A 27,917-nucleotide genomic window follows, 5' to 3' on the forward strand; every position below is an offset into this window, starting at 1 on the left:
TGAATACACACAAACCAACTTACTGAAACCCATAATATTCTGAGTTGATTGAAATTTTCGTGTTCTGTTTTGTTCAGTTTCAGTAAAGATCTAATGATAAAGATTTCTCAAACATTTGCATTATTATTAAATATAGGTTAGGTAAGTATTGGAATGTGCTGTTCTCAAGTAGATACGTATACTCAATCGGTATTGGCCAAGTGGCATTTCTGCCTCTAGGCTCCATTTCAATGTAGGATCACTTTGCCTTCATGGTGAATGCCACCCACCCGGCTTGCCCTACATGGAAACGGGACTAAGTATGGAATTAACTAATTAAGTAGGTAGGGAAGGGGGTAGGGGTGTAATACAAAAACATCGTATTAGGCTAGGTTAAACTTTATTAAAGTTATCACCTTTCTTAAATTAGTAAGAATTGTCCAGATAGTTAATTTAAACAAATAAACATAGATTTACAAAACAGAATTTAAAAACTGTCACAATAAATAGTACGCCTGCGCAAGAAGTAAATAAGTATTTTTTATGTTATTTAAATGGAAAACATCCTTTGTTATTAAACTCAACACAATATTTACAACTCATACATTTCACTAACATTTATTAATTGTCAATTTTTTATTATTATTAATTTGGATGTTTTAAAATGTAGGTAATACAATGATTTATTCTTAGATACATTTAATCGTGCTTCTTACGGTAAATTTTTATTTACTAGGTACTCAAGCTATCTACAAATATAACGTAAAAGTTCTAGTGTGAATAGTAGGCTTATCCCACCTACTTATTTAGGTACACTGGTAGGTATATAAAAATACATTGAAATGCTGGAAGTCATAATAATAATTAACAAAAAAAAAACAGTTAAGTAAGGCACAGCAAAGGCTTGTTTGAATAAAAGTTTATAAACATATTGAATAAGGTAGGTAGTTGATCTTTGTTGATCATTATACGTCATCGAATAAACAGCTTTGTGTTATTGTTTAACAATGAAGTAACTTACATTACGGTGGGTAACTAATTTGGTTCTTTTCATGGAAGTACAGCGAGCTAAGAAAGAAGATGTATTTATTTTTACTTACAGTAATAAGGTAATCTGTGACCCTTTATTTACTGACGGTACTGCTATGTAATAAATTATTATTTTGTCATAGTAAACGAAGTTTTCCGATGTTTTGATATTTTACATTGACTAAATAAACAGTATTACCTATTATAACATTTAATGGAGGTAATACCTACTCGCAAGGCCAGTCGTACACGTATGATAATGAACTGTCTATAGCTGCCTAATATATACTCCTATGCATCTGTATAATTGCTGAGATGTATCTAATCAACTACATACATATCAGAACACCGGAATACCTTATCACAAATGCTAAAACAAAACCGCGAGAATCAGGTCCCGAAAAGACTGGCTTGCGAAGACTGCACTTTGTCGAGTGTTTCCTATCCACTTTTTTGTGTGCATTTTTTTTTGCTGATCGCGCACACCAGTCTGTTCAGGCTATGATTAACCTTTTGAACGCCATATTATATAAATTATGTTATACACCAAACGGTGTTTGTAAACTTAACAGCCATTATCGTTTAACGACGGTTCGAACATCGGTAATAGTTTTTTAATATTCATAGAAATATTCTTTTTGCAGCAGCTCATGCGGCTTGAAGATATAATTCTCTCTGGCCTAAGTTTTGTGAGCACTTTCTTGTTTTGATATATTAGGCTTATAATTTGGTGATCTTAATATCACTGGCGTTCAAAAGGCACCTTAAAAACTAAAATTAGGTTTACTTAAACAAAAGAAGCGCAAGCGGCGCTAGCAATAGCGCAGCAGTCTTCGCAAGGGCGCCGGCGCCGTTGCAACCGTCGTAATCGCACGTCTCGCAGAAGGAGGTGACTTCGTTGGGCCCGTTGGACGTGCTCGGGCAGGTCGTGGAGTAGTCGTCGGCCCGCTTCCATGTGCAGCCTCGAGAGATCACGAGCTCGCCGTTTACTAGAATAGAGATAGTTTATGTTAAAGATTTGTGAAACAGGTAGATGCCTTAGAGTTGGTGCGACATGGTAGAGGCGGATTTGCGAGTCGACAATTGGCCAGCAAGCTCTTGTCGGTCTCTTTTTGGACCGCTGAGCCAACTGAGTAAGTATGTACGCGAATTTTATAAGTAGGTAGCCTACCGACGTCCTATAGCTGCTTGTCAAAGAATTTATCCGCCCCTAAGGAACTCTACATGACCGCTCACCGCTCTGTACTTTAGTTGCATTATCCAGCAAATGCTGAAAAAGACAAACTTTCTTTAAGTTATACAACAATCACAAAAGGTCGATCGCCGAATGCAAACTATGTCGGCTGCGTGACAACCTTATACTTTGCATTAGGTAGCCGTATTAATGCGGTACCCTTGTCTTTAGATTGTACTTTTATCTTGTACCTCCTATATACATAACAAATATATACATAGGTTATATAAGTATGAAGGTACTACGGTGAGATGTTTTGAGTTTACTAAGTAATTAAGTATTTGTGGCCACCTGACGAAGCCTGCGTTGCGGATTTTTTAACATTTAACTATATTATTTTTTAAGATTAAGAAACAACTTTTTTATGCAAATTATCTTAGTGAACAAATTATCGGGAAACAAGCTATTTACATTTTGCGATTACAATACCTACCTACTTATTCACCGATGTAGGTCAACCCGAGACAATATATGAACTTATTTTCGTGTATGGTTCTTTCTTACCTATTGCGGGTATATAAGGCACCTACTACATTAAATAAAACTATGAAAACGGATTATATCGCGTATATTGAATGAAATTTGAAAATTATAATACATCCCGACGTTTCTAACCCTTTACAGCGTTTGTGGTCAACGGGCGACTTTGAAATATTCACTTTATCCACCATACTACGTGTAGAAAATGTATCTAGGTATTTATCTTTACTTTCCCTCTTAGATACAGAGATAATGTAGCCGAGCAACTAGACTCACTAGAAACTACGGATATCATGGTCACTACATTGAACCAAGATGAATAATCACGGAGAAAAGCGGTTTGCCGGGAAAAGCTATCTATTTATAAAATCCCCACGCTACCTTGCTTTCTTTACTATTATGATACCCACCGTAATTTTTCAGTGGGAAAATGTGTAGGTACCTATGTATTACCTACTTACTTTTCTACGCAGACGTAGGTGTATAATTTTGGTACAGGTAATTGTAGGTGTCGTAAGTATAAGTCATAATAAATTCGGAGCAAGACTTATTTTAAGATGCAGTCATCGTGTTTTATCACAACCAGTAATAACAGCACTTACCTACGTACTTACTTTTGACCTTGCGCAAACATAATATCGCAACAATATCTTATGCACGTGGGTGCATTGTTTGTTGGTAGACCTATTACGTAAATAGCTATATGTAGTTGTAGGTACACCGTGCACCATTGCAAAAGTGAGGACTTTTTTATTGCGGACATGACTTGTTATATTATGAGAGTATGAACAGGAGCAGATATGACGTGAGTTAAAGAAAAACACTACCTAGAATTAGTTTATAAGTGAGCGAAACTACACACTTATTTACTTAAATCGTACCTAACTATATTTATGTCAACTTACCAAACTACAGTAATTTAGGATATAAAAAAATAATCTTAAAAAAAAAGTAAAACCGACTTCAAAAGGGATAAAATAAGATATCGTCCAGTTTTATATGCGCTAGCTACTGATACGTTTGAAGTCGGTGCCAAGCCAAATAAATCATAAAAGCGTCAACACGCCGTCAACCCGAAAACCAACCCATGTCGATAAGAAAGAAAGAACCCGTACCTATTGTAACTATTTGGCTTGGTACCAACTTGAAACGTATCAGTAGCTAACGCATATAAAACGGGATGATATTTTATTTTATCCTTCTTGAACTCGGTTTTACTTTTTTTAAGATTATTTTTTATATCCAAAATTACTGTAGTTTGGTAGGTTGTTTATCAAATGGCACTGTTTTGGATGAAAATGCTTGGTATGTTGATGAAAATACTAATATCGCTATATGAATGCCTAAGGTTTGAGGAGTTCCCTGGATTCCTCATGGATCCCATCATCAGAACTGGGTTTTGACAAATACGGGACTATATACATTCAAATTAAAGAAAAATCCAAATCTGTTCAGAAATGACGGAGTTCTAAGGTAACACACATACAAAAAAGAAACGTTCGAATTGATAACCTGCTCCTTTTTTGTATGAAGCCGGTTAATAAAAAACATGTCAAGTATTATATATGACACAACATGGGCTGTTTTGCTGTTATAAACAAATTATTTAAACATTAAAATACGCTTAAAAAATAATAAATGGCCACCTATCATAACACTGGTACCTACATATAAGCGTCTTTGAAGGACAAGATGTAAGAACATAAACATAAAACACGTAGCAGGTACCTACCTATAACTTGAATGGTTATGAAGCTTTATGAATCATCTTACCACACCGTGACAAGATGTTCAACCTTGTCACATCTAAGTTTTCCTAAAAGAGTAGGAAGCGCAAAATATAGCACTTACACGGCTTCTTTATATATACGTACGCATGTATATCACATAATTAGCGTCGATTAGAGAACACAATAGAATGATGTATAAGTACTCCTGGCCACGTTGTGTAATGGTAGGTGAGGTTGACATTGAGAAACTGTGGTAAGTATTAATGTAAATTAAGTGGCCTTATAAGGCGGACATAAGACGAAGAGAATTTGTAATGAAGACTTATGGTAGATCTTCATCAATGAATATAACATAACGATGGTAAAGTATAGTACTAACTGCATAACTATTTACGATGCTTATTAACGTACCCATTGAAGAATATCTTGGTATGAGCTACGGGTATCATCAGTGGAACTGTAGTTCACATTGCACCAAGGCTTGAAGAGCGAGTGCTGCGGTATTTCGAGCAAAAGCCAAGGGCTAGTTCGAGGCAGGCAGCTCGACATTTCCTACCCACCTCTTTATCACAATGTAAATATTTTTGTAAACATAAGTGTCACATTACACTTACATGTAGGTAGATAGTACGTAGTAATAGTAGGGTTGTCACTAAGAAGAAGATTAATAAATTTTAATGTTTTTACTAATTGTTCGTAACAAAAATCTAAACATTACGAATCGATTCTCCATCACTTAAACTAACCCCCCTTTGCGAGAAGGATCGTCGTGTCTTTCCACCCTGTATAGATTTTCGGAAATAACTGGATATAAATACAGAAACTTTCACTTTTTTACAGATCTTGTTGTTATCACATCAAAATACTTCGTTTTTCACTCACGAAGCCGTCGACACCATGTGACCATTGACCACTAAACAATGTCACGAATGAGATTAGCCTGAGCTTTCATGCCGTTAACTAGTCTTGAATACCACAGTATACAAAATTAAGTATCTTTTACACTTCCCGATTTACAAGGTGGTGCCGGAACCTCCCGTCCCCTACCTCCCCTACATAAGTCAAAATGTCACTTTAAGACAGACGATTAATAGGTAATTGAAGCTAGTAGCGCGTTTATGAATAACGCCAATAGTAGTTTCTAATAACTCTACATTCGTTAGTTTTTATAGGTAGATACTAGGTACTTATTACAGTTAGTCATGCAATAAAAAAATTATTCCAATAAATAAATAAATGGTAAATAACACGAATAAAATACCAACCTAGTCGCGTAAACATTGCAATGACGAGCATCACTTAATTAAATCGTCAACAGACTATCAATCAACTTATAGTGCCCCTCTAGAGTCATTTGTTTATTTACCGCTTAACCAGAATCGATTCACAAGTTTGCACGTTCTATGAGTGCACCATGGGATTGATTGAGAACGTTAGATGAGTATTATTACGTATCGAGAAGCAGTGTTAACAGATGAGATGAGTCAGAGCGAAGCCTTGATAAAGTACTATGTAAACTTTATCAGTTAAACGTAACCTAGAAGCGAGGTCAAAACAATTAAAAACGTAAATAGGCCAAAGGGACTGTTAAACGATGTGAGAAACTACCCACGTAGATATAAGTATTTGTAGGTGACCGCAGAGCTAACAACTTCCTCGCTCAAAGAATTAGTCTAGTGGTACAGCGAGGAAATGCTGCCGGCATCTACGGCACCATGTCGCAGGGGAATAGTTTTTTTAGTATTATATATTTTAGTATTTTTTTAAAGTGTTATATTTTATTTTAAGGTTAGTATTATTTATTTTTAGATTTAGCTTTTAAGTTTTATAGTATGGTATGGTAATTAGATAATTATGTTATATTATGTACTAGCGACCCGCCCCGGCGTCGCACAGGTAGTTCAACTAATTTACACAAAACCTTTTCAAGTTATACATACAAACCTTTCTCTTAAATCACTCTATCTATTAAAAAAAACCGCATCAAAATCCATTGCGTAGTTTTAAAGATTTAAGCATACATAGGGACAGACATACAGACAGCGGAAAGCGACTTTGTTTTATACTATGTAGTGATGCGTAACTTTTCAGGATTGCCATAAAACAAAACCTATAATACGAAAATCCTGAAATGTTAACGGTTTCAGAATTATTATCTATATCTTATATTATCTGACAATCCTTACATTATGACTTTCAATAATTATGTCAAACAACGGGATCCCGGCAGAGAAAGGTTATCAGTGGCGGCGTGTGAAACATATCATTAGGCCAAGCCGGCTAATTGGGTTGCCTTGTCTTCGAGACTTGTAGTTTAATATGCTCAGTATAATTTCGAAATAGTTAAGCCTGTGGGAATCGAGTTCTATAAGTGAATTATATTTATTGCGGGTGTTAGAATGAATTTTAGGAGAGAACATTTTCATTTAACTAACTTAGCGGTTTCACTCACGTGTATTTAGTCACTCGCGCAAATTCGATGAGAACATTTTCATGTAAGTAAGCTGTAAGCTATAACATCCTAAATAGTTTTTAGGGTTCCGTACCCAAAGGGTAAAAACGGGACCCTATTACTAAGACTCCGCTGTCCGTCTGTCTGTCTGTCACCAGGCTGTATCTCATGAACCGTGATAGCTAGACAGTTGAAATTTTCACAGATGATGTATTTCAGTTGCCGCTATAACAACAAATACTAAAAAGTACGGAACCCTCGGTGCGCGAGTCCGACTCGCACTTGGCCGGTTTTTTTTAAATAGCCTGTTATAGTGTCCCACTGCTGGGCAAAGGCTCTCCCCTTGATTTCCACGACTCCCGTTGTTGAGCTTTTTCCGGCCAGTTATTAATTAAGGTGTCTAAGTTGTCCCGCAATCTCCGTCTGGGCATGCCACGTCCGCGCTTATATTGTGGCATCCACTTGGTGGCTATACTAGCCCACCTATCCGGATGCATGCGGCAGACGTGACCTGCCCAGTCGCAACTAGCACCATAAATTATTGAAATTATGGCCAGCTAGGCTCATTGCAAGTTTAGTGGTATTGTTTGAAATAAATATCAAAGCGTTGGAAACGCTGTGAGTAGGTATAAAATACTACCCAATATAATTTGATGTTACCTACTGTAGCCCCAGAATAACTGACTTCTAAATGAAAGTTCCATAAAAAAACTGTAAGTAAATGGTAGGTACTATTTATAAACTTTTTGTTTGTTGCAGATAGACTTATACCAAGTGTGAAATAGGTAAGTCATTGAAACTTTCTTCGTGACGAGGGAATGTAATCGCGCCGTCGTCTGTTTCGAAACAATATAATTTCTCCCGCTGACTAGAACGGGTTGAGGTAAAGGTACCTAAGCTATGAACAGATCTAAACAGCAGTTGTCTAGGTGTTCCCGCTATATGAAACTCACCATATTTCCTCTGTTTCTTGCACGCCGACTTGGACGAGGTGAGGTAAGGGTAGGTAGCACCAGTATTGGCGTCGCAGTTGGACAGCTGCACGCCGTAAGGATTGTCGATCCGGCCGGCCATGAAGGGATCCGAGCAGTAGTTGTTGTGAAGGTCCGACGAACATGTCCAGCAACGCACGGACTCTCCTGGAAGACAGAAAAAGTTTGATTTAAGGTGGGGTTTCAGTAAATCTTGCACATATTTAAGCAAACTTATCTTAAGTGTAAAACATCCTTTGAGATAGTTAAATATAAAAGATTCTTTTGGTACCCTATAGGTTTAGGTAGGTACTTCATATTGCGATTTTTTTTTCTTTGTAATGGAGATTATATCATTATGTCGTTACATGTAATTTGGCTCTCAAAAAAAAGACGGTGTGTTAAAACCAATTTTCACGTCCTGCAATTTTAAGTTAGGTAGTTCATATGTCGATGACGATAACTTCGATAAGGACCTATGTTGTTTTTCCGATACTCATCTAAATAAATCGTCAGTTACATTTTAACGCATAAACAAACAATAAAATTATCACTGATCTATTATCTTGCCATAACAATACATAATGGAGCAATTTCAAGATGAACAGTCAACAAACATGTAGGCAGCTTGTAGTTGAAACAGTAATAATTGTCATACCCCCCATTACCGTAACAATGGGAAATCCATTCAGACTGTTTTTATCAATACTCGGTTTGAATAAAGAATAATGAATGTATGTTTTCTGGAACTTGATTCCGAGATGCTATCGTTAGTTCGTGAACTAAGTGCCGTTGAAACAAGAACTATTTATGCAGCTAAATATAAAACTACCAACTGCTATACCTACTCTGCTCTATGCTATATCTCTGTTTTCCTAGTCGCATCACGAAGGGTGATCAGGATCCTAGTTAAAATATATGGTAAATTTAAAGGTGACCTTCCCTCGTAGAAGGGACAGTTGGCAGCGAAGGCTTGGCCTAATTATTATAATTAGGCCTCTAGCTAGTCCTTCCTAGTTTTAGTACTCTAACTGTGCCATTTTCAACCAAAAGGGTACGTATTGTCGCTTTATTATTTATTTATTTTATTTATTTAATAAAATACAGAGTATTCTTACAATAATCATAGCCCCGCAAAACTCAATAAAGAGTTTGACTGTGGGGTTATCAGTCTCTAGTTACATATGTACTTAACTTAATTTTATAGTAGTGCAATTACTACAAAATATTGAGGTAGTGTATTTTTAACATAGATTTAAATTTAGACTTCTTATTTTCACATCTTATGGCTTCGGGCAAGGCGCTATTTCCATATAGCTTCAATTAGAAATCAACCTTATCAACAAGCGGCAATGTGGTACCTTTTAGTTGAAAACGTCACAACTGACCAACATGTCCATGTAAAGTTATATCACATATTTAGATAACATCTGTCGTAGTTAGATACAATCGTCCGAATGAGTGCTTCAAACCACTATCCATTGTAAGACAGGAATGGTATCGGTTCAATTTAACAATGAAAAACAGACTTAGAAGTACCGCAAGGCCCTTGCATCCGCGCTAAGGTTTTTGCTATCCGTCACGGCAACTCGGAAACGACAATGAGACGACATTGAATCCGACGTGAAACCGCTGAAGCATGCAAATTTATCATATCAATGATTTGCCTACAAAAACTACACAAAAGTGATGAAGTTTTTATGATTTTAAAGTACAAACAGTTATTGCATTTGAGCCATAAGTAATTGCATTTGCTCTAACTGACCTTACTGGTTTAAAAGCGCAATTGTAAAAAATACCGTATCCACACATCCACCCACACACATTTATGACATTTGTATTCTTCATAGCTCATTAAATCTTAAGTGAGAAGGAACCAGTGCTCGTTTCGTGCTATTACGCAAGACATATTTAAATTGTAATATGATTAGCCAAGGGAAAATAGTCCTTAATTAATTACCATAAGGTATAAAACTATGAAAACGGATTATATCGCGTATATTGAATTTATAATACATCCCGACGTTTCGAACTCTTTACAGCGTTCGTGGTCAACGGGTGACTCACGCTGTAAAGAGTTCGAAACGTCGGGATGTATTATAAATTCAATATACGCGATATAATCCGTTTTCATAGTTTTATTTCATACCATAAGGTATGTCATTAACTGTCATTTAATTGCGATGTATACGATATGCATGGCTTACTGTGGTGCGCTTAATAGCTAGCAGTAGCACGCATGCGTCATACCGTTATCTCATAGGGTCGTTTAGTTAGGTTAGAAGTTAGAACGTTCATTGGTGGCTAAAACAGGTGCAACTTTGGTAACCTCGTTTCTTTAACTAGCTTAATATGTAGGCATGTGTTAATAAGCAAAAGTGTACCCGTGGTGATTTAACTTCTTTTCATACATATTTTTGATGAAAACAAGTATGTATATGTAATTTGTACCTAGCTTTTCTACCTATAATGCAAATAACAGTATTATTGTCTAAATACCGTTTCGTATAATGTTAGGTAATGAATAAAGACGTTTAATTAAAAAAAAATGCATTTAACCGATTTGCAAGACCGAAGTGATCCCATAAGTTCCGTTTGTCAAAACAAAGTTTTACACGGGACACTAAAAATTACATTGCAAATACCTGACATAATAGATTATTACTGATAATTATTTAGCTAAAATTACGTTTCTAAATAAAAAAATAATAGGTACGCCATTGACTAGAAATACTAGAATGCAATAAAAGGTTGCACGCAATACGAGTCGGTAGCATTGACCGATTTGACGAGACCTTTCGTGTCTAATCAACTTGGACAAGTTTATCTCTTAGGTATTTCCATTGCCATTACTTCTAATGCTATTATTCTGATCATACGATTTTCAACTTCTTTGCTCACTTATAAGAAATAATGAAAAAACAACCGAGAGAAACCAAAAACAAGTCATTACCTATTAAAATTATTAGTCGACAGAAAATTTGGGCAGGACAATGTTTTCCTATTTTATGTACATACCTACAGGTTATGTAGGTACCTACAGTCAGCTGCGGATATAATTGACCACGTCTGTATTGTATGTAGCTAGTCAACTATCTCTGCTGCAGCTGACTATATACGCAGGTAGCATACCTACGTAACCTGCAATACAATGAAATAAACTGACCCATGCACCGAATTGGTAATAGCTTATAACGTAGGTACTAGGTACCTATTAGCTAATGGCACCGCAGTTATGCGAGTTATATATTTTATAGGTGGCTTTCCAGCAGAGAAGGGTCCTTATGCTTCATCTGCAATGAGGACGTTTCTATCAGAATTTCTGCTGGAATTTCAGATGGTAACCCTTGAGGACCCTTCTGTGATGGAAAGCCAAAACCCCTTTCGGTAAGTTCATACATGTTCATATATGCTGACATTTTAAGCGTTCTAGATTCGTGATTAAAGATGCTAAACTGCACAAACTTTGTACCCGCAATATTTTTCTTTGGCCCTAAACCAACATCATTAAATTTTACGTTATCCAATATTTGGCCGCACGCATCAGTAAATAGGTGGAAGGTTATAGCGCATTTGTTCGGTTACCCCAGTGACCTGCTGAAATGAGGTCACCGGATCACCACTCCTGTAAAGTGCGTCTTGACATGAAGGATTTAATGACCTATATTATGCAGGGCAACAATAATTGTGTGTGTATAAATGGCTTCATAAACGGCCAATAAAATTGGAGTGCGTGCATCAAAAACATAACACCTGTATAGCCTTGTCGGTAGTGACTCTGCCTACGATGCAGGAGGTCCCCGGTTCGAATACCGGTAAGGGCATTTATTTGTGTGTTTATCACAAATATTTGTTCCTGAGTTACGGTTGTTTCCTATGTATAGGTATAACTTATCGTCATCTAGTACCCACAAAACAGGCTTACTGTGGGACTAGGGTCGATCTGTGTAAAATTGTCCTAAAATATTATTATTTATTTATTTATATGAAAATAAGAAAACACTACAAAGAGTTAGTACGAAACCTATACGGGGTCCCTTTGTTTGACATAAAAAGTCAGATTGTAATGATTGTCAGATTATCATTAGTCATAATTCTGAAACCGTTAACTTTTCAGGATTTTCGTAAGGTTATTCTATAGATAGGTTAGGTTTGTTTCATGGCAATCCTGAAAAGTTACGAGTTTCTGGGAAAACCCCAATTATGACTAACGAAAATGCGGACAAACAATACATTATGACTTAAAACTTTATGGGAAACAATAGAGACCCAAACTATACATATTACAGAGGTATGTATGCTAGAAAATGAATGGAGGACTAAACAGTAGTAAAAAATTGTCCTTCTTTTACATAGTCGTATCAAAGGTAACATAACTGACTTTGCTAATTTTTATCAACAATGAATTGATTCCTAAACCAAGCTTTTATTTATTAACAGATAATGCTATGATAAATCTAAGTAGTTCGCTCCTGCAGTATTAACTAATTATTCGGTAACGTCGTAGAATTTTGATAAACCTCCTTCTCCTCAAACTTCCTCAGGTCCCAAACCCACGGGTTTCGTATTCAAACTGCAGTTATAAGAGATTTCCGCTGAATCGCCACCGCGGTTTGGGCCTTTTTGTGCGTTGCAAATGCAATACAGGTGAAACTCATGATAGCGAATAATCGTTCCATTTACCAACATACTTACCGAGTATGATTGAGTTTGATCTGCGCCTTATGATCAACTACCTATATTTTCCTTTAGCATTATTTATACATATACCTATTAATTATTTTTTATTATGGTAATTAGGTACATTACTCGTAATGTAAAACTCATTACGTAGGATGGTATCGTTAAATCATTGTGGTTTGCCTCGATATTCCTTTCAGTCGCAACCTATTATCGTAGTTACGTAGATATAGTGAGGTTCGAAATGGCATGGAGAAATTACGAATGAATTCCATTCATAATTTCTCCATGCAATTTCTAACCTCACTGTACCTACTAATTCTAACTAAATTGAGTATTAAATTTAATATAAAAGAAGATCCGTCGCCCAAAATACCTCAGAAGTTAATTGCCAAAGAGCCCATAACCTAGAGTTTGTTTTCTAGGTAAATTCATTTATAATAAGCTCATCATCGTCTAGTTTAACAAGGACCAAAACAGCGTCACATTCTAAATTGAGACACGTTTCACAATACCTACCTACCAGCTGGATATTGTTTCGTCATTTTAACGGCCAAATTTGAAATATCGAATTCAGATGTTCATCGCATAATCCTACCAATGCCTCATTGATGCCGTAACGAACTTCGTAAATATAGGTCGACATTGACATGTCAGCGTAAACAAGAAGCATCCCAGTGCAAAGGGATTTCATCACTATTAGCGTAATGTCCGTCCAAGGTGACCGTTGAATTTGACAACCGTAGTACATAAAGGTACCTTTTGACCTTTTCTTTATGATTACCTAGGTACGAAGGTAGATAAATACCTTCAAGGTACCTACTATGATGGCTGACTTAATGTCGTTAGGTTTTTTAAGGTGAGGGTAAAACCGAGACTTGTATTTGTATGAAGTGTCCATGGCCGACACGGGTGTATGTTTTAGCGATGATGTATTTTATTGCTTAAATTATTTATAATTCTAACTAATGTACCTACTAAAAATAAACTGAACCATAGATTCATAACCTTGGTATGTTTTATATGAAAAATAAAGGGAAGGTTAAATTTGTCCAAAAATTGCAAATGCGTAGCTAGATCAAGTTCCGCAAAATTGTAGAAAATATGTTACATAAAACAAGAAACAATATATATATTTTTGAAGTTTTAGATTCTTTAGGGCAGCGCAGCGGTCGGCAACCTTTTAGTAACCAAGGGCCACATATTAGTAACCGAAGTTGACGCGGGCCGCACTTGTTAATATTTTTGACTTCATCAAATGTACATGATGTAGTTATGTGTTTGTCAATATGTCGTTTGTCAATATTACATAAAAAATAGCCAGAGAGGCCCGCGGGCCGCCTGTTGCCGAGCGCTTCTTTAGGGAATTCTCTGAACCGGTTTGATTTGTTTGAGGCAAAATCATTGGTATTCTAATTCTTCAAGACACGGGTTTGTTTGTTGTATAATAATAATTGTGGTAATTTTGCCTCAAACAAATGTCCTTGATGCCATTCTAGGTACCTAGCGACATTAGCAAAAAAGATGAAAGGAGTGATTTTATAACTAGCTTTTGGAATGTGGGCCTAAAATCCTATATAACCCAACTAATTGTGTTATAATAATATCAATAAATAAAAGCATGAAACATGATGAAACTTCCCTTAGCCAATTCCCTATAGGAAGCCGAACGACAGTTAAAAGTTTGACTCACTAGGTTAAAATGAGTTGATTAGCGCTTGCACAAAATATAGATAAACTCAAAGAAATAAAAACCGGCCAAGTGCGAGTCGGACTCGCGCAGCGAGGGTTCCGTACTTTTAGGGTTCCGTACCTCAAAAGAAAAAAACGGAACCCTTATAGGATCACTCGTGCGTCTGTCTGTCTGTCTGTCCGTCTGTCACAGCCTATTTTCTCCGAAACTACTGGACCAATTAAGTTGAAATTTGGTACACATATGTAAGTTTGTGACCCAAAGATCATGTATAATTATGGAAAACTGCATGACAAGATTTTTGAAGCAGATACAAGACGCCGTCAGCGCTGGAAAACCACAAAAACGCGTACAAAATTTGCCCAAAGATTTCACCCCTTCATTTCAGCTTTAGTTATGAAATCATTCTGTAAACTACATCCAATAAAGAAACCTCCTAGCAAACGGTATCTAACTAAGTGGCTTAGTCAACTGGATTACCACGACACTGAATTCCTCCTATATGTGTTAAAATAATTAAATATTTATATATTACATTCACATCACATATGTTAAATTTTTTATACATTTTTATAAAAAAAAAAAAAAAAAATTAAGAAGTATAACTATCCTCTTATTATAAACTTTTTAGTATGCTACTAACACACACACGCGCACACACACACACACACACACACACACACACACACACACACACACACACACACACACACACACACACACACACACACACACACACACACACACACAAATACACATACATACAAACAAACACTCGCTCACACGCAGCAACATATATGTTAAAGTATGCACAGCTATCTGTAAGTTTCAAAGTAACTCTCTGTACAATTTGTACCAATATATACCTAGATTAAGAAACTAGTATAACGAAACTGGGTCCTGTAACACAGGGTTTCCTAGCTCAGGACACAGGGTCGTGATTTATTGTATACTCAAATTTGCACAATAAACTTTTTTTTCATTTTCATTTTCATTTTCAAAGATGGACATGTAACGTAAACAAATTAATTTTAAACACAGGGGCCACTTTTGGGGGGTAAATGAGAAAATTAAAAAATAAAATTTGTCACATATCAAATGAAAGAGCTTATTGTTAGGATCTCAAATATATATTTTTTAATTTTAAGATAAATAGTTTAGAAGATATTCAAGAAAATAGGCAAAAAATGAGCATTCCCCCCTTTATCTCCGAAACTACGGAGTCAAAAATTTTGAAAAAATACACAAAATAGATCTTATACCTATAGATCACCGGAAAACCTATTAGAAATGTGCAGTCAAGCGTGAGTCGGACTTAATTACCTAGTTTTTGATCCGACCCCTACGGGTTTTTTAAAGACATTTCACATAAAAAATACATTGTTTAAATTGTGTAATGTACGGAACCCTTGGAACGCGAGCCCGACTCGCATTTGGCCGGTTTTTTTTAGTATTTGTTGTTATAGCGGCAACAGAAATACATCATCTGTGAAAATTTCAACTCTCTAGCTATCACGGTTAATGAGATACAGCCTGGTGACAGACAGACGGACAGACGGACGGACAGACGGACAGCGGAGTCTTAGTAATAGGGTCCCGTTTTTACCCTTTGGGTACGGAACCCTAAAAACGTAAGAATAAAAATGGCATATCCATTATAAAAAGAAAAGTTTGACGTGGAAATCCAGAAGTTCCAAAACTACGTAAAGATATATTTTCATGTGTATTCATTTAATTGTATCTGTTTCAAAAAGCTTGGCAGACTACTACTCTGAATGTAGTTGGAAAATAGCCACGTCTTCGGGGTAACGCCTGTTCTATTGTAAGATCGAGCCAAATGGTTTACTCATGCTTATTTATTTTTGTTTTTAATATGTAGACAAACTATTAACATTCAAGATAGTAATTTAATAACCGGTGATGTAATTATTAAGATATCAGCCGGTGTATATTGTTAAGATGACATAAATTTTTATTACCATTTATTAATTAACATTTTCTGACCTAATTCAAAATAGGGTTGCCAATTCGCCACAATATTTTCTTTTCTAGTCACGTGTATAAAATAAATAAAATTGATAGGCTTGTGGTGTATCGAATCATTAATCACGTGTACTCATTATTTACAACAATGAGAACAATTGGTACTACCTGCTTTGTAGTACGAGTGGGAATACTATTGGTATAGGCCAGAACAGTAGTTACGTACCTACTACCAGCCACTATGTACCTCACTTTACTCTTCCCAGATGCTTATACATTTCGGCACATTTTTTTTAAATAAGCATAGCTAAGATGATAATTACACTTTCTAGAACGCAGTTACAGTATTTTTTAACGGTAATTAATAAACCATTTTTCATTTACCTATTAAGTTTTCTTGGAAATTCTATTTCAAAGTCGACAAGGCGACACTTACCTATATGTAGGTACACGTTTTCAAGCACGTCCATATTTGATAGTAGACAAAATTATTTTCTCATGCCCCTCAAAATATAAAACTAGAATCGTTGACAGCCCTAAAATAATGATAATTTTAAAACGACGGGGGACCGGGGCCTTTTTAACATTAATGAAATTACTGTTCAAAAGAGCAATTTGTCCCTTTCCGGTGACAGGACCCTCGATACAATGTCTCTTCGAATCAAATCACTATCTCGTTTAGTTTATCTTCAACGATGCTACGTTTAAAGATGAACTGTAACAAATTTCATGCAGTTTTCTTGAAAACTCAAAATAAAATAAATGTAAAAATCTATACCTATACCAAAATAATAAAGGCAGTGCTGTGTAAATATGTATTTGCAATTACATTGCGAAAGGCCAGGTCAAGAGCACCCTAAACCGGCGAGCGTGTATGAGGAATGTTATGAAAGTGAAGGAAGCGAAAGAGGTATGTCAGGATCGTAGCAAGTGGAAATCCGTGGTCTCTGCCTACCCCTCCGGGAAATAGGCGTGATTATATGTATGTATGTATGTATGTATGCTGCTAATGTACAAAATTAAGGAGAGGAGGCCTATGTCAAGCAGTTGGGGTTCGAGTCAGAAGATATAAACATACCTAAATACGGGTTGCTATTGTTTCCCATAAAGTTTTAACTCATAATATATTGTTTGTCCGCATTTTCGTTAGTCATAATTTGGTGTTTCTCAGAAACGCGTAGCTATTCAGGATTGCCATAAAACAAACCTAACCTATCTAAAGGATAACCTTACGAAATCCTGAAAATTAACGGTTTAATAATTATGACTAATAATAATCTGACAATCAATACATTATGACTTTCAATAATTATGTCAAACAAAGGGACCCCACCTAAACAGCATGCCAGCTTTGTAAGTAGACAGCAAATTTAAAAATATATGCATTATGCGCGAAGGATCGATTTCCCTTACAAATTTTGAATTTCGCGTGTCTTTTTACTGACATAGCTTTCGTACTAGGTATATATTTTTTACAGTCTCTTAATCTTTCATCGATTCGTGCCAAGGCTCATGACTATAATAAAGCCATAAGGGCACAGTAAGCCATCTGGTTTATTTAAGTACCAGTAATGGATGAAGCATGATCCTGTGGGATCATAATTATATGTCAAGAGGTCACAGCCCGTCTATGATTCACTTGCACTTATTAGAAGAGACCAGGAACGATTATTTGGGTGTGTCTAAGTATATAATTTATTATACACGTATCTGTATTAATATTTTTGTATTTTATGAAAGCGTAGGTACTTTAATGTTTTTTTAATTCAAACGCAATATAATAAGAAAATACCTATTTTCATTGCAGTTATTAAAAAAAAAACCTTAAAATAATTATAGTTTACTGATAATGACGACGACTTAAAGACGCACTGTTAAGCGTTCGAAGCTGTAGTTGTACTGTCGTATCTTTCACATAAATTAACGCCCTTGTACATTCGCCATTTTCCCCATAAAAAGGGAATAAACTTGGCTATCGTTTATTAATATAAATGAATGGTGTGATTTGCCACCATTCATTCGTTCATTCAGGTCACAATGGCTGTTAACGCCTCTCCGCGGGGTCGTGCTTTTTATTGAATTTCATTCAAATTATGCGGGTCGCTCGATGTCGGTCGTATCAGTCGATCAGTGATAAATTATCTCTTTTATAGACTCAGCGCAATTAAGTACTTCTAGAAATAAATGTAGGTTGGTAAACAACCTAGACCTGAAGGTGGGGAATTTTTTTATTTGCTTTACGAGTAGCTTATTAATTCCCCTCTATATTGTTGTTAACGCTAATATAATACAGTTTTGGCTTATTCGTGGCTAACATGCAATGCTGAAATTGCTGAATTAACACCTAGGTTCAAGTTATAGGAAGATGTGTTCTTCGTATCAATGTTGTTGCGGAGAAGTTGCTTCACCTTAGTTAAGTCAATCTTATTTTTTTAGTTTGGCTATAAATCCAATTATTAAAAATTTAAAATCAAAATTCAATGTCTGGTATTTAGATGACGGAACCCTAGGAGGCGACGTGAATACTGTGCTCTCTGATTTGTCTTTTATTAAGAGTAGTTTCGAAAATATTGGTTTAGAACTGAATTTCGGCAAATGTGAACTCTTTATTCAAAAATCTTCTTGTTCTTTGGCAGACTTACAACCCAAATTTGACGATCTGGCTCCTGATATCAAATCAGTAGACAAGTATTCTCTTTGCCTCCTGGGATCTCCTATATTCGAAGAATCTTTTCCCGGTTATATTTCTAACTCTATAACTAAATTCAAAAGTCACACGAATCGCTTACTCGAAATTAGCCCTCATTATGCTCTTGTGATTCTTAAATTTTGTCTTTTTGTCCCTAAATTTACATATGTGCTCCGCTGCTGTCCTTTTTGGAAACATCAAAATTTATTGTCGCCTTTAGATGATTTGATCAAAATTAGTTTAGAGACGATTCTAAACATTCAGCTAAGTGAGCCTTCCTGGTCTCAAGCGTCCCTCCCTATTCGGTTTGGAGGTTTAGGGATTCGCAAAATTTCCAGTGTGGCTTCCCCAGCCTTTTTGGCGTCCACTCATAGCACGTCTGGTCTCATAGGAAATATTTTAAGGGCTTTACCCACAAACTGTGAGATTGCGGGCTTTGAGGACGCCAAAAATGCTTTTAAAATTGCTTGCCCGGGAAAACAATTTCCAGACAACCCAAATTCACAAAGGAGTTGGGATAATGTTTACTGTGATTTAACTTACAATATTCTCCTAAACAACTGTACAGGTCCAGACCGCGCGAGGCTTTTGGCGGTCGGAGCCCGGGAAGCGGGTTACTGGCTACATGCCCATCCTTCGCCTAATACTGGTACTTTCTTGGGTCCGGCCTCCCTTAGACTGGCGACTGGTTTGCGACTCGGGGTTTCGGTGTGTACGCCACACATATGCTCTTGTGGCACGGACGTGGACCGACTGGGACACCATGGATTATCTTGTCAAAAAAGTGCCGGCCGTTTTTCAAGACATGCGTCGCTTAATGACATAATCCGTCGGTCTCTTGCCACCATCAATGTACCCGCTCTTCTTGAGCCGACTGGTATTATCAGAGATGATGGCAAGAGGCCCGATGGGATGTCCTTGGTTCCTTGGAGCTTGGGACGGATGTTGGTGTGGGATGCTACCTGCGTAGACACACTGGCACCGTCCCACCTCCAACGGACTAATGTAAAAGCGGGCGGAGCGGCGGAAAGCGCCGAAATTTTAAAACGTAATAAATATAAGAGCCTCGGTAGAGAGTATCATTTCGTTCCATTTGGAGTTGAAACTCTAGGTCCATGGGGTCCCAGCGCACATAAGTTGTTTGCAGAAATCGCGAAGCGTCTGGTTGACGTAACTGGTGACCGAAGAGCTGGCGGCTTTCTCGCACAACGTATCAGCATTGCGATACAGCGGGGAAATGCCGCCAGCATCCTTGGTACAATGCCCCAAGGGCCTATTTTAGATTTAAGCTAGTTATTAATTTCGTTTACGTAGTAGCACTGTATATATCTTGTAGTCAATCCTAGGAAGTAATAAATGAGTATGAATACGAGTATTAGTTGTAGCTATTGAAGTCATCGACGTCATCGTATATCGACTGTCGACTGATACAAAAAAAAACTCTAACAAACGACTATTTTAAGTGGAGCCTTAATTACGCAATATATATGTACTTCATTTAAAAGTGGAAAAATTACTGCCTTGGGTGAGACTTGAACTCACGGCCTCTGGATCTTTCCACTTAAATTATTCTAAGCTTAATAGCATCGATCGCAGACGTTTCTGCTTGTTAAAAATTAATATATGTACTTCACCTAGAATATTCTTATCTTATCTAAAACGCGCGGCTGCTATTTACAATATTTAAGTGTTCAAAATATTAGGTCATTAGACTAGTAGGTATTGTAGGTAAGCAATGCTAACATTGCCTACCTGAGAATGTAAGAAATCTAAGTTTCGATACATTGCTTATGCTCGACTGTGGGCGTTAACGTTAATACTCTTTTGATTACATCATCCACAATAATATGAACACCGTTAAAATCGACAAGGTACAACCGAGGAAGCGGTAACTTTTACTTATCTCTGTTAATCGAGCGTAAATTAAAGTCTACAACGAACGAACGGAACAAATAGAACGAACGGCCGCACTATTCCGATGTGTGGTTTATATTGCAATACATAAACATTCTCATTGTTGTAGTGATAATAGATTGTTGAAGACGCAGCATAAGGTCAATAGCAAGACCAGCAGCTAAATAGATTTGCGGTTTATATTTGAGATCTAGAGCTTTATTCCGAAACGCGATAAATGAAGTGTGTTTAATTGTATTATCAGGTATATCTTGTTTTGCTTCTGCTAATTGGTAATCAGGAAATCCTGGAGGGTGTGTATTTAATTTTCTATAGGCGTTTTTGTTTGTTGTTTTGAGATTACTTTTTTACTACCCGAAAATTGTTTTTGATATTTAATATGTTTTTTAAACATGGTATTTGGCCGTACTAAACAGGGAGTGACGCAAAGGTGACATTTGCAGTCACGCACAATAACAAAACTTTAGTGCGCGGTATTTAACTATTTAGCTCGAAGCATCAATGAGTTTACTCACGTGTTTTACTGGAAAAAAAATTTTTGGACACTGTATGGAACGACGACATCTCTATAATTTATCACAACTTTAAATCTTTCAGAAAGGTACCTACGGCTAATAATAAATATATCTGTCATATGTCGTTTTATGTTTAACTTCGCCGTAATGTTTTTTGTTTTAAGGTATTTCTTTTAAATTTATTCTTTTATTAATTTTACAGCTTGAGTCAAGTCCCTTTGGTAGACTAGACCTATGGATATGGGATATTAGCATTTGCGAAATAAGATGTTACCTATATTCCAAATTAATATAAATATCGAAAACTTAATTTAGGTGTCTAAGAGACATCACAGCTGCTGCAGTGGTGTAGGAATGTTTCTGAATACGAACTGTTACCTCATAAGAATGTTTGTAGGGCTGTAGTCAAATTAGATTAACGACACGTGTCTTGTCGCTAAGATCAACTGCGCCAGAATAGCAACAAAGCTCGAATTGGGTCAGGCGATACAATGATATACAAATAACCTTTCAACCATCGTTTCCTAGTCAAAATTCAGATCAGTCCTGTAGGTTTAGGTATGATTTTACGGTCGCGTGGGTGGGTTTATGATATACAGACGTGATTTATTACAATTTTTAACTACCGGTTTACGTATACGATAACGTGGTAATGTAAACAAGGCGGCTGAAGATTGTAAGGACAAGTTTCTGATTAAGGTTATGGATGAAATGTTCTATAAATACACGCAAGGAGGTTATATATAATGCAATGATGCTAATAAGTGAACAATGTGCGTCGTAAAATGTAATACGATCTTCGTTTTATTAATATGGGCATTATGGGCAAAGACTAATAACGAATAGAGGCCTGGGAATATACTAACAAAAATAGAGTTGGTACCTATTACATAGTACCTATTCTAATCAATTGAATTATGGGAACTGGGATTCATTGGATAGAAAATTGTGTAACCATAATCTTAAAATATCTGGGTGCACCCACGAATTAATGCATTCTGAGAGTACAATAAAACTGTTCGTCATTGTCACTGTTTGATGGTAATAGGCGGACACGGTAGAAAGCCCTTCGGGCAGCGTGGCCACAATGGGAAAGGGCCAAAGTGTGCCGAATAGCGTCACTATAGCGCGGTGAAAGTTGCTCAACTATATTTGTACATTTGTAGCGATACAACGTTAAAGATGTGTCATGTTTTAACTAAATATGTATAGTTAGCGAATATGGAGGGGTGCGGTTTTATATACGTCGCGGTTACTTTTCTTTCTACGCTTCTGACTGTGACTATACAATTAGTTACTTTTGGAAGTTTTTTCAAATGAAAGTATAGGAAATAATTTTAATTTTACAATTAAAAAATAATTAACACACACACATGTGCACTAACATGTTTATGCTCGGATCGATTAGTCAGCTTACTTATTCAAATATAATTCAGGTTTCTGAGGAAACATTAACCTAGGTAATTTACTGAAACTTACATACCTACAAATGTACAATATTATGTTTGCAGTTGAAGTTACTCTAAATTTAAATTGCAGGTAATACTTGTTTACATATAACTTTTCAACTTGCATTAAATATTTTTTTTAAAGAGCTTGGTCCATTTTCGCGTAGCTTCTGTTAATTAATTTTCTTTGGTTGAATTGAATATGGATGCAAAGTGTTGTTGTAACTGGTTCTGTTGAGGCTGACCTACGAGTTTCGTTCGCGAGGATGTTATGATGCTAGGTTACGCACGCAAAAGCCAAAGTTAAAGGGCACCTTCACTACTAATGTATTTAATGATTTGATATTAACACCTTGCTGAAAGACCGCGAGTCTCGTAAAACTAAGTGAAGTACGTTAAATAAGACTACTTACTCCTTCCTTATCAATTCTACTCGCTACAAAATGGACAGCCGTCCATACCTCTTAAAATGATAAACACATTCTCCTACTTGTCTCACATCACCTCAGTTTAAATCCGATATAGGTCTATTAATATTCTACCGGTCGCGCTACGCCGGTTGTCATTCTCATTTGTGTGCTGCTGGAATCACGGGCTGTTATATAAAATTAGTTAACTGGTTATGGTGAAATCTTCGACGCGGTTCAATAACAGCCAAAACTATTTGATTTTGATTTCAAGCGCCATTTGATTTCATTGGCTTTACTACCAGTCATCGACGTGACTATTCTTTCAATATAATTATGTATTTTGCATTCATTTTGTTGACTAGTCATAAAGATCACTATAGTAGCACTATGAGATGAGTAAGTAATACGCTACTAAACTGCTAAGTTTCTACTTGGTATGTTATGAATGAATCATCACTATCATCGGTAATTTTCATTGTTTAATTGGAAGTTAGTTCAGTGTTTGTAACAAAAACACTACCTACCAAGTTTTTGCCTCATAAGTTGTAATTGTAAATAAAGAGGCATTAAATTGAAATACTCCACGGTCAAGATGATTACGATAAAAACACATCGCAAAAAGTTAGAGTAGTGTAAGTAGGTAATTATGATTATGATTACAGAAAACCAGCGCCACGGTTTGCCGCGGCACTATGCTGAGTGGGGATCCTTTTTGGCGTCCAAATGTTTTTTGTCTGCATGCTTTTCTTTTTTTTATGTACTATGTTGTGGCGTCAAATAAATGTATTTTCTTTCTTTCTTTCTTTTCTAATTTATTCAAAATAAGTACAGTAAGTATTTTAATTAAGTTACAGTGCGAATGTTAATTTGTATCTAAAAGCAACATAAACAGACTGTCAGGCGTTTTCGAAGTTTAATAACAGGTTATTTATTAGATCTGGATCAGTTATGGATCTGATCTGTCAGTGTTTAAAGTGACATTTCTTCAACCAAAAAAAGTCACTTTCGATTTCGAATCAGATCCATAGTAACTGATCCATATATAATGAAATTTATAACCTGTTATTAACATTCGAATACGCCTGTGTAGCTATACTATAGTTGGTCAAACCAAATTGTCAGTAAATAAGAACAAAAAAAACTATACTCATCCTTTTCTTTTGGGTTCTAGTACTGGTCTAAGACAAATATAGAATGATTATCTCTATGTATGTTTGAAATGAGACAGTCCTTTGACAAACCATAGCTGCTTTTTGTGTGTTGTAATATATCCAGGTATATTATATCTGAAATTCTGCAAACACTTTGCGCTCATTCGATTGGAAGCTTAAGGGAACCCACTGGAAACGCTGGGAGTTGAAGTGATTGTCTGGAGTGTTACTTTATTATGCTTTTATTATAAATTGTTCGCACATTTGCAAGGCCATATAACGAGGGGTCGCGCTTCGCGCACTTGGCCGGATATTTTTATTTGATAGAGCTCGCTCCTTACGAGTAATGATGATGGTCCGTCCCGCCCAGACTTCTTTTGCTCATTTGTCTTTTGACCCTTCCTACTCAGTTGTCATGTCAACTATTGTTTTTTTCTGGGTATTAAATTTTTAAATAAGTGGGCGTATTGACTATATGCATTTGAGTTAATATATAAGTAGGTACTTTCAGTTCTATGAAGGATGGCCAATATGTATTGGCTTGGAAAAACTTGTAAATTAGGTATTTATTTTAATTTTATCATAGATCATCGTTCTCAATTTGCTTTAAACTTATCAAAATAAGAATAACAACAACATGTGAGAATAATATTTTCAAAAATGCTTATATAGTAGGTACCTAACACTAACTACCTCCCAAGTAATAATATACAATTTCTTTGCTTCAAGCCAGCACGACATCTCGATGTACAAGTACCTATACAGTCACACTTGTCTAAAGTTTACACTGTCAAATGTCAATAATAATGAAAATAATGTGTAAGAATAATGAAAATGAGAATAAAGTAATTGAATACCGAAAGTAGTGCAATTGCTAACTGATAAAGAAAACAAAGTAAAATGGATTTAGTTATAAAAGTGAAAAATAAAATATTCTACTTCACCCGTCAGATAATTTTGATATATATACTCGTCAGTTGATTTAAAATTACATTTAGCCCATACTAAAGTCACGTTATTATATACCTACCAAAGTTATTATATAAGTATAGTTGCCAAACAGTATATTTAAAAGAATTCTTTTATCCTTGCTAATAGTAGATGCATTAGCGCAAATAAACTGACCGACTGATCAAGAGACGTGATCATTGTTATAGGTACCTACACAATCTAGTGAATCTGAGTACTTTTATTGTACCTACGACACAATAGTCGTAACCAAGGTTTACCTTATTACCAATGCCGCGGATAATAGCCGTAGACAATTTCAACGTCAATTGTCCAATTAATTGGTTTGTACAATCCTTAGTTTAATTACTTTATCTACGAGCCGTTATTGGTATAACAAATTATATTGCGCGTATTACTAATGTAAGTAAATATGAAATTTGCAGATTTGGAAAAGTAATCTTAATAACAATAGGCACACAATGCCAACAAAAATTTGTAGTGTTATACCAATTATTAGTTTTTGCAATTAAACTACCGTATAGTACTTATACAACCTCACCTCACCTGCGTAGGTTACGCAGCACACTTGAGCAAATACCATTGGATTCACTTTCATTACGACGTTAGCGAACTTAAGCCAAGTGTTGCAACCTCAAACAGGTTTAACTTGATGCTGCCCTTCCCCTTAGGCTTTAACTATACCTACCTAACCTAACTTAGTGCAATTGTTAAAAATAACGAACACATTTTTAAGTTTGCTTCGTTTATCGAGTATTGTGTGTACGTGTGAGTAATACGTATTAGCAAAACTAGAACGCGGGAAAACTTAACGCTCTCCTACACTTGCTTAGAATGAAAGTCGTTTTATTTCATTTAAAATAACAACGGGATATAATGGTAGACTTGTAATTTTATGCGCGTTAACCAAAAATGCTAAAACAAAAGTGTAAACAGTGACCTCAACGTAAACAAAGTTTACGCAATCGTAAATTTTGGATTACTCATAGTAAAGTTATAGTAAACATACCTTCTTTAATGAATAAAGCTACCAGCAGCACGGGAACCAAAAGCGCCAGATTCGCCATTTCCACTAGTTATTTTATTAACCAAAACACAATCACGATTTCGAAATTCGAAACACTAAACGAGCGACAGGCTTATTCGGTCGCGAGCGAGTGAATGAAGAGTGAACGGCAGAATAGCGTTTGGCGCGAATACAGTACATGCGTATTGGGTCTGCGACCGCGTCGCAGGGCCGTAAGAATAGATAAATGTTTACAGACCGGTCATGCGACTGTTGCACATGAAGCGACGTTTTGCAGCTCGTTGTACAGTCAAGTGTAAAAATCTAAAAATATGGGGGCACAAATCACACTAAAAATATGTCCCATAGCTCTTGTAGATCGCGAAAAAGCGTTAAATCTGTCATAAAGTCACCTTACGGCAACGGATATAAACTCCCTAATCTAGGGCTAATTTTTCCTTTTCATTTACTATCTATTAGATACTATATAATATAGACGCTAGTCTAGATGCGTGCCAACATACAATGGCAAACTTTCCTACTACGTGTAGGTAGGTAATGCCTTCCCGTTGCTTGGATGGATGCATTTCTTTATTCGTATTTTATACTAATAAGTAGGTAATAAACAAATCGAACCTAATCTAACCTTAAATCAAAGTTGTCAATTAGCATTGAAAGGCAAAAGAAGATACTTAATTGAAAGTTATTACCTATTTTCTCTGAGAGGGTCAAATGTAACGGGTATTAACAAGAGATTGTAATATTTATGGCAAGATATCTACTCTGTGAACTCTATCGTGGCTTCTCGGTTACGAAAGATCGCGAATGGATCCAGCAGAATGTTTTACCTAACAATAAACTTTTACTATGTTTTATATTATGACATGTTTTATTTGTGTATGTACGGTTGATGGTGCATTACACTACACTACATAGTTTATTTTGTACATAAATATGTTATATTTAATCATCCTTAAGTCCGGGGTACGCTTTTGCAATAATAAATATTTAGATAGCTATTGCATAATGCATACTCGTATATCCTCTCCTTGGCCCTCATTGGTGCCTTTTGTCACGCCTTATGATAGGTACTTATTTGTAAATTATCTAAATTCAAGAAGCATCTTACATTTTTACCCCCGAAAAATCCTTTTTGCCGACTTCAGTTTATTTCGTTCCCATACCCAATTGAATGCGATAAAAAAGTTATCTGAGTTAACACAAGAACACATTGTCAGTGATTTTGTAAATAAATGTCCCATTATACTTACATTGGGATATACCATATAAAAATTAGGAATATTCTGACAAAAGTATGGACATCATAATAACATATTTAGGGTGCCTTCCTAGATTATGCAGTGCGTCTGGCATGTTCGCCGACGTAGAGGACTTCCACACCATTTTGCGCAAAAAAAAATCATGTTTATCAGAAGAATGCTCCTGAGATACCTAGAAGAACACGATCTGATCAGCGACCGCCAGTATGGTTCTCGACATGGTCGCTCGTCTGGTGATCTTCTAGTGAATCTCACACACCGCTGGGCTTGGGCTTCGGCCATTGAGTACCAAGGTGAGGCATTG

The 27,917-nt window shown here is 36.2% G+C and overlaps 1 protein-coding gene across 1 annotated transcript; it reads right to left on the reverse strand.

Moving 5' to 3' along the window:
- Positions 1–362: 362 nt before the first annotated feature.
- On the reverse strand, positions 363–26,498 carry LOC134746617 (uncharacterized). The gene is made up of 3 exons (XM_063681044.1): positions 26,337–26,498; positions 7,858–8,043; positions 363–1,997 (listed from the first exon to the last, which is right to left on the reverse strand). The coding sequence occupies exons 1-3, from the start codon at positions 26,392–26,394 to the stop codon at positions 1,792–1,794; spliced, it is 450 nt and encodes a 149-aa protein (XP_063537114.1). The 5' UTR covers positions 26,395–26,498; the 3' UTR covers positions 363–1,791.
- Positions 26,499–27,917: the final 1,419 nt, after the last annotated feature.

The sequence above is a fragment of the Cydia strobilella genome, chromosome 13 (assembly GCF_947568885.1).
Source record: "Cydia strobilella chromosome 13, ilCydStro3.1, whole genome shotgun sequence".
Lineage (NCBI taxonomy): Eukaryota > Metazoa > Arthropoda > Insecta > Lepidoptera > Tortricidae > Cydia > Cydia strobilella.

Excerpts from the sequence above, each read along its gene's own strand:
- LOC134746617 (XM_063681044.1), bottom strand. The coding sequence starts at position 26,394 with ATGGCGAATCTGGCGCTTTTGGTTCCCGTGCTGCTGGTAGCTTTATTC. Across the intron at positions 8,044-26,336 it reads AGCTTTATTCATTAAAGAAG|GAGAGTCCGTGCGTTGCTGG; the intron begins GTATGTTTACTA and ends TCTGTCTTCCAG. Across the intron at positions 1,998-7,857 it reads CAAGAAACAGAGGAAATATG|TAAACGGCGAGCTCGTGATC; the intron begins GTGAGTTTCATA and ends TCTCTATTCTAG.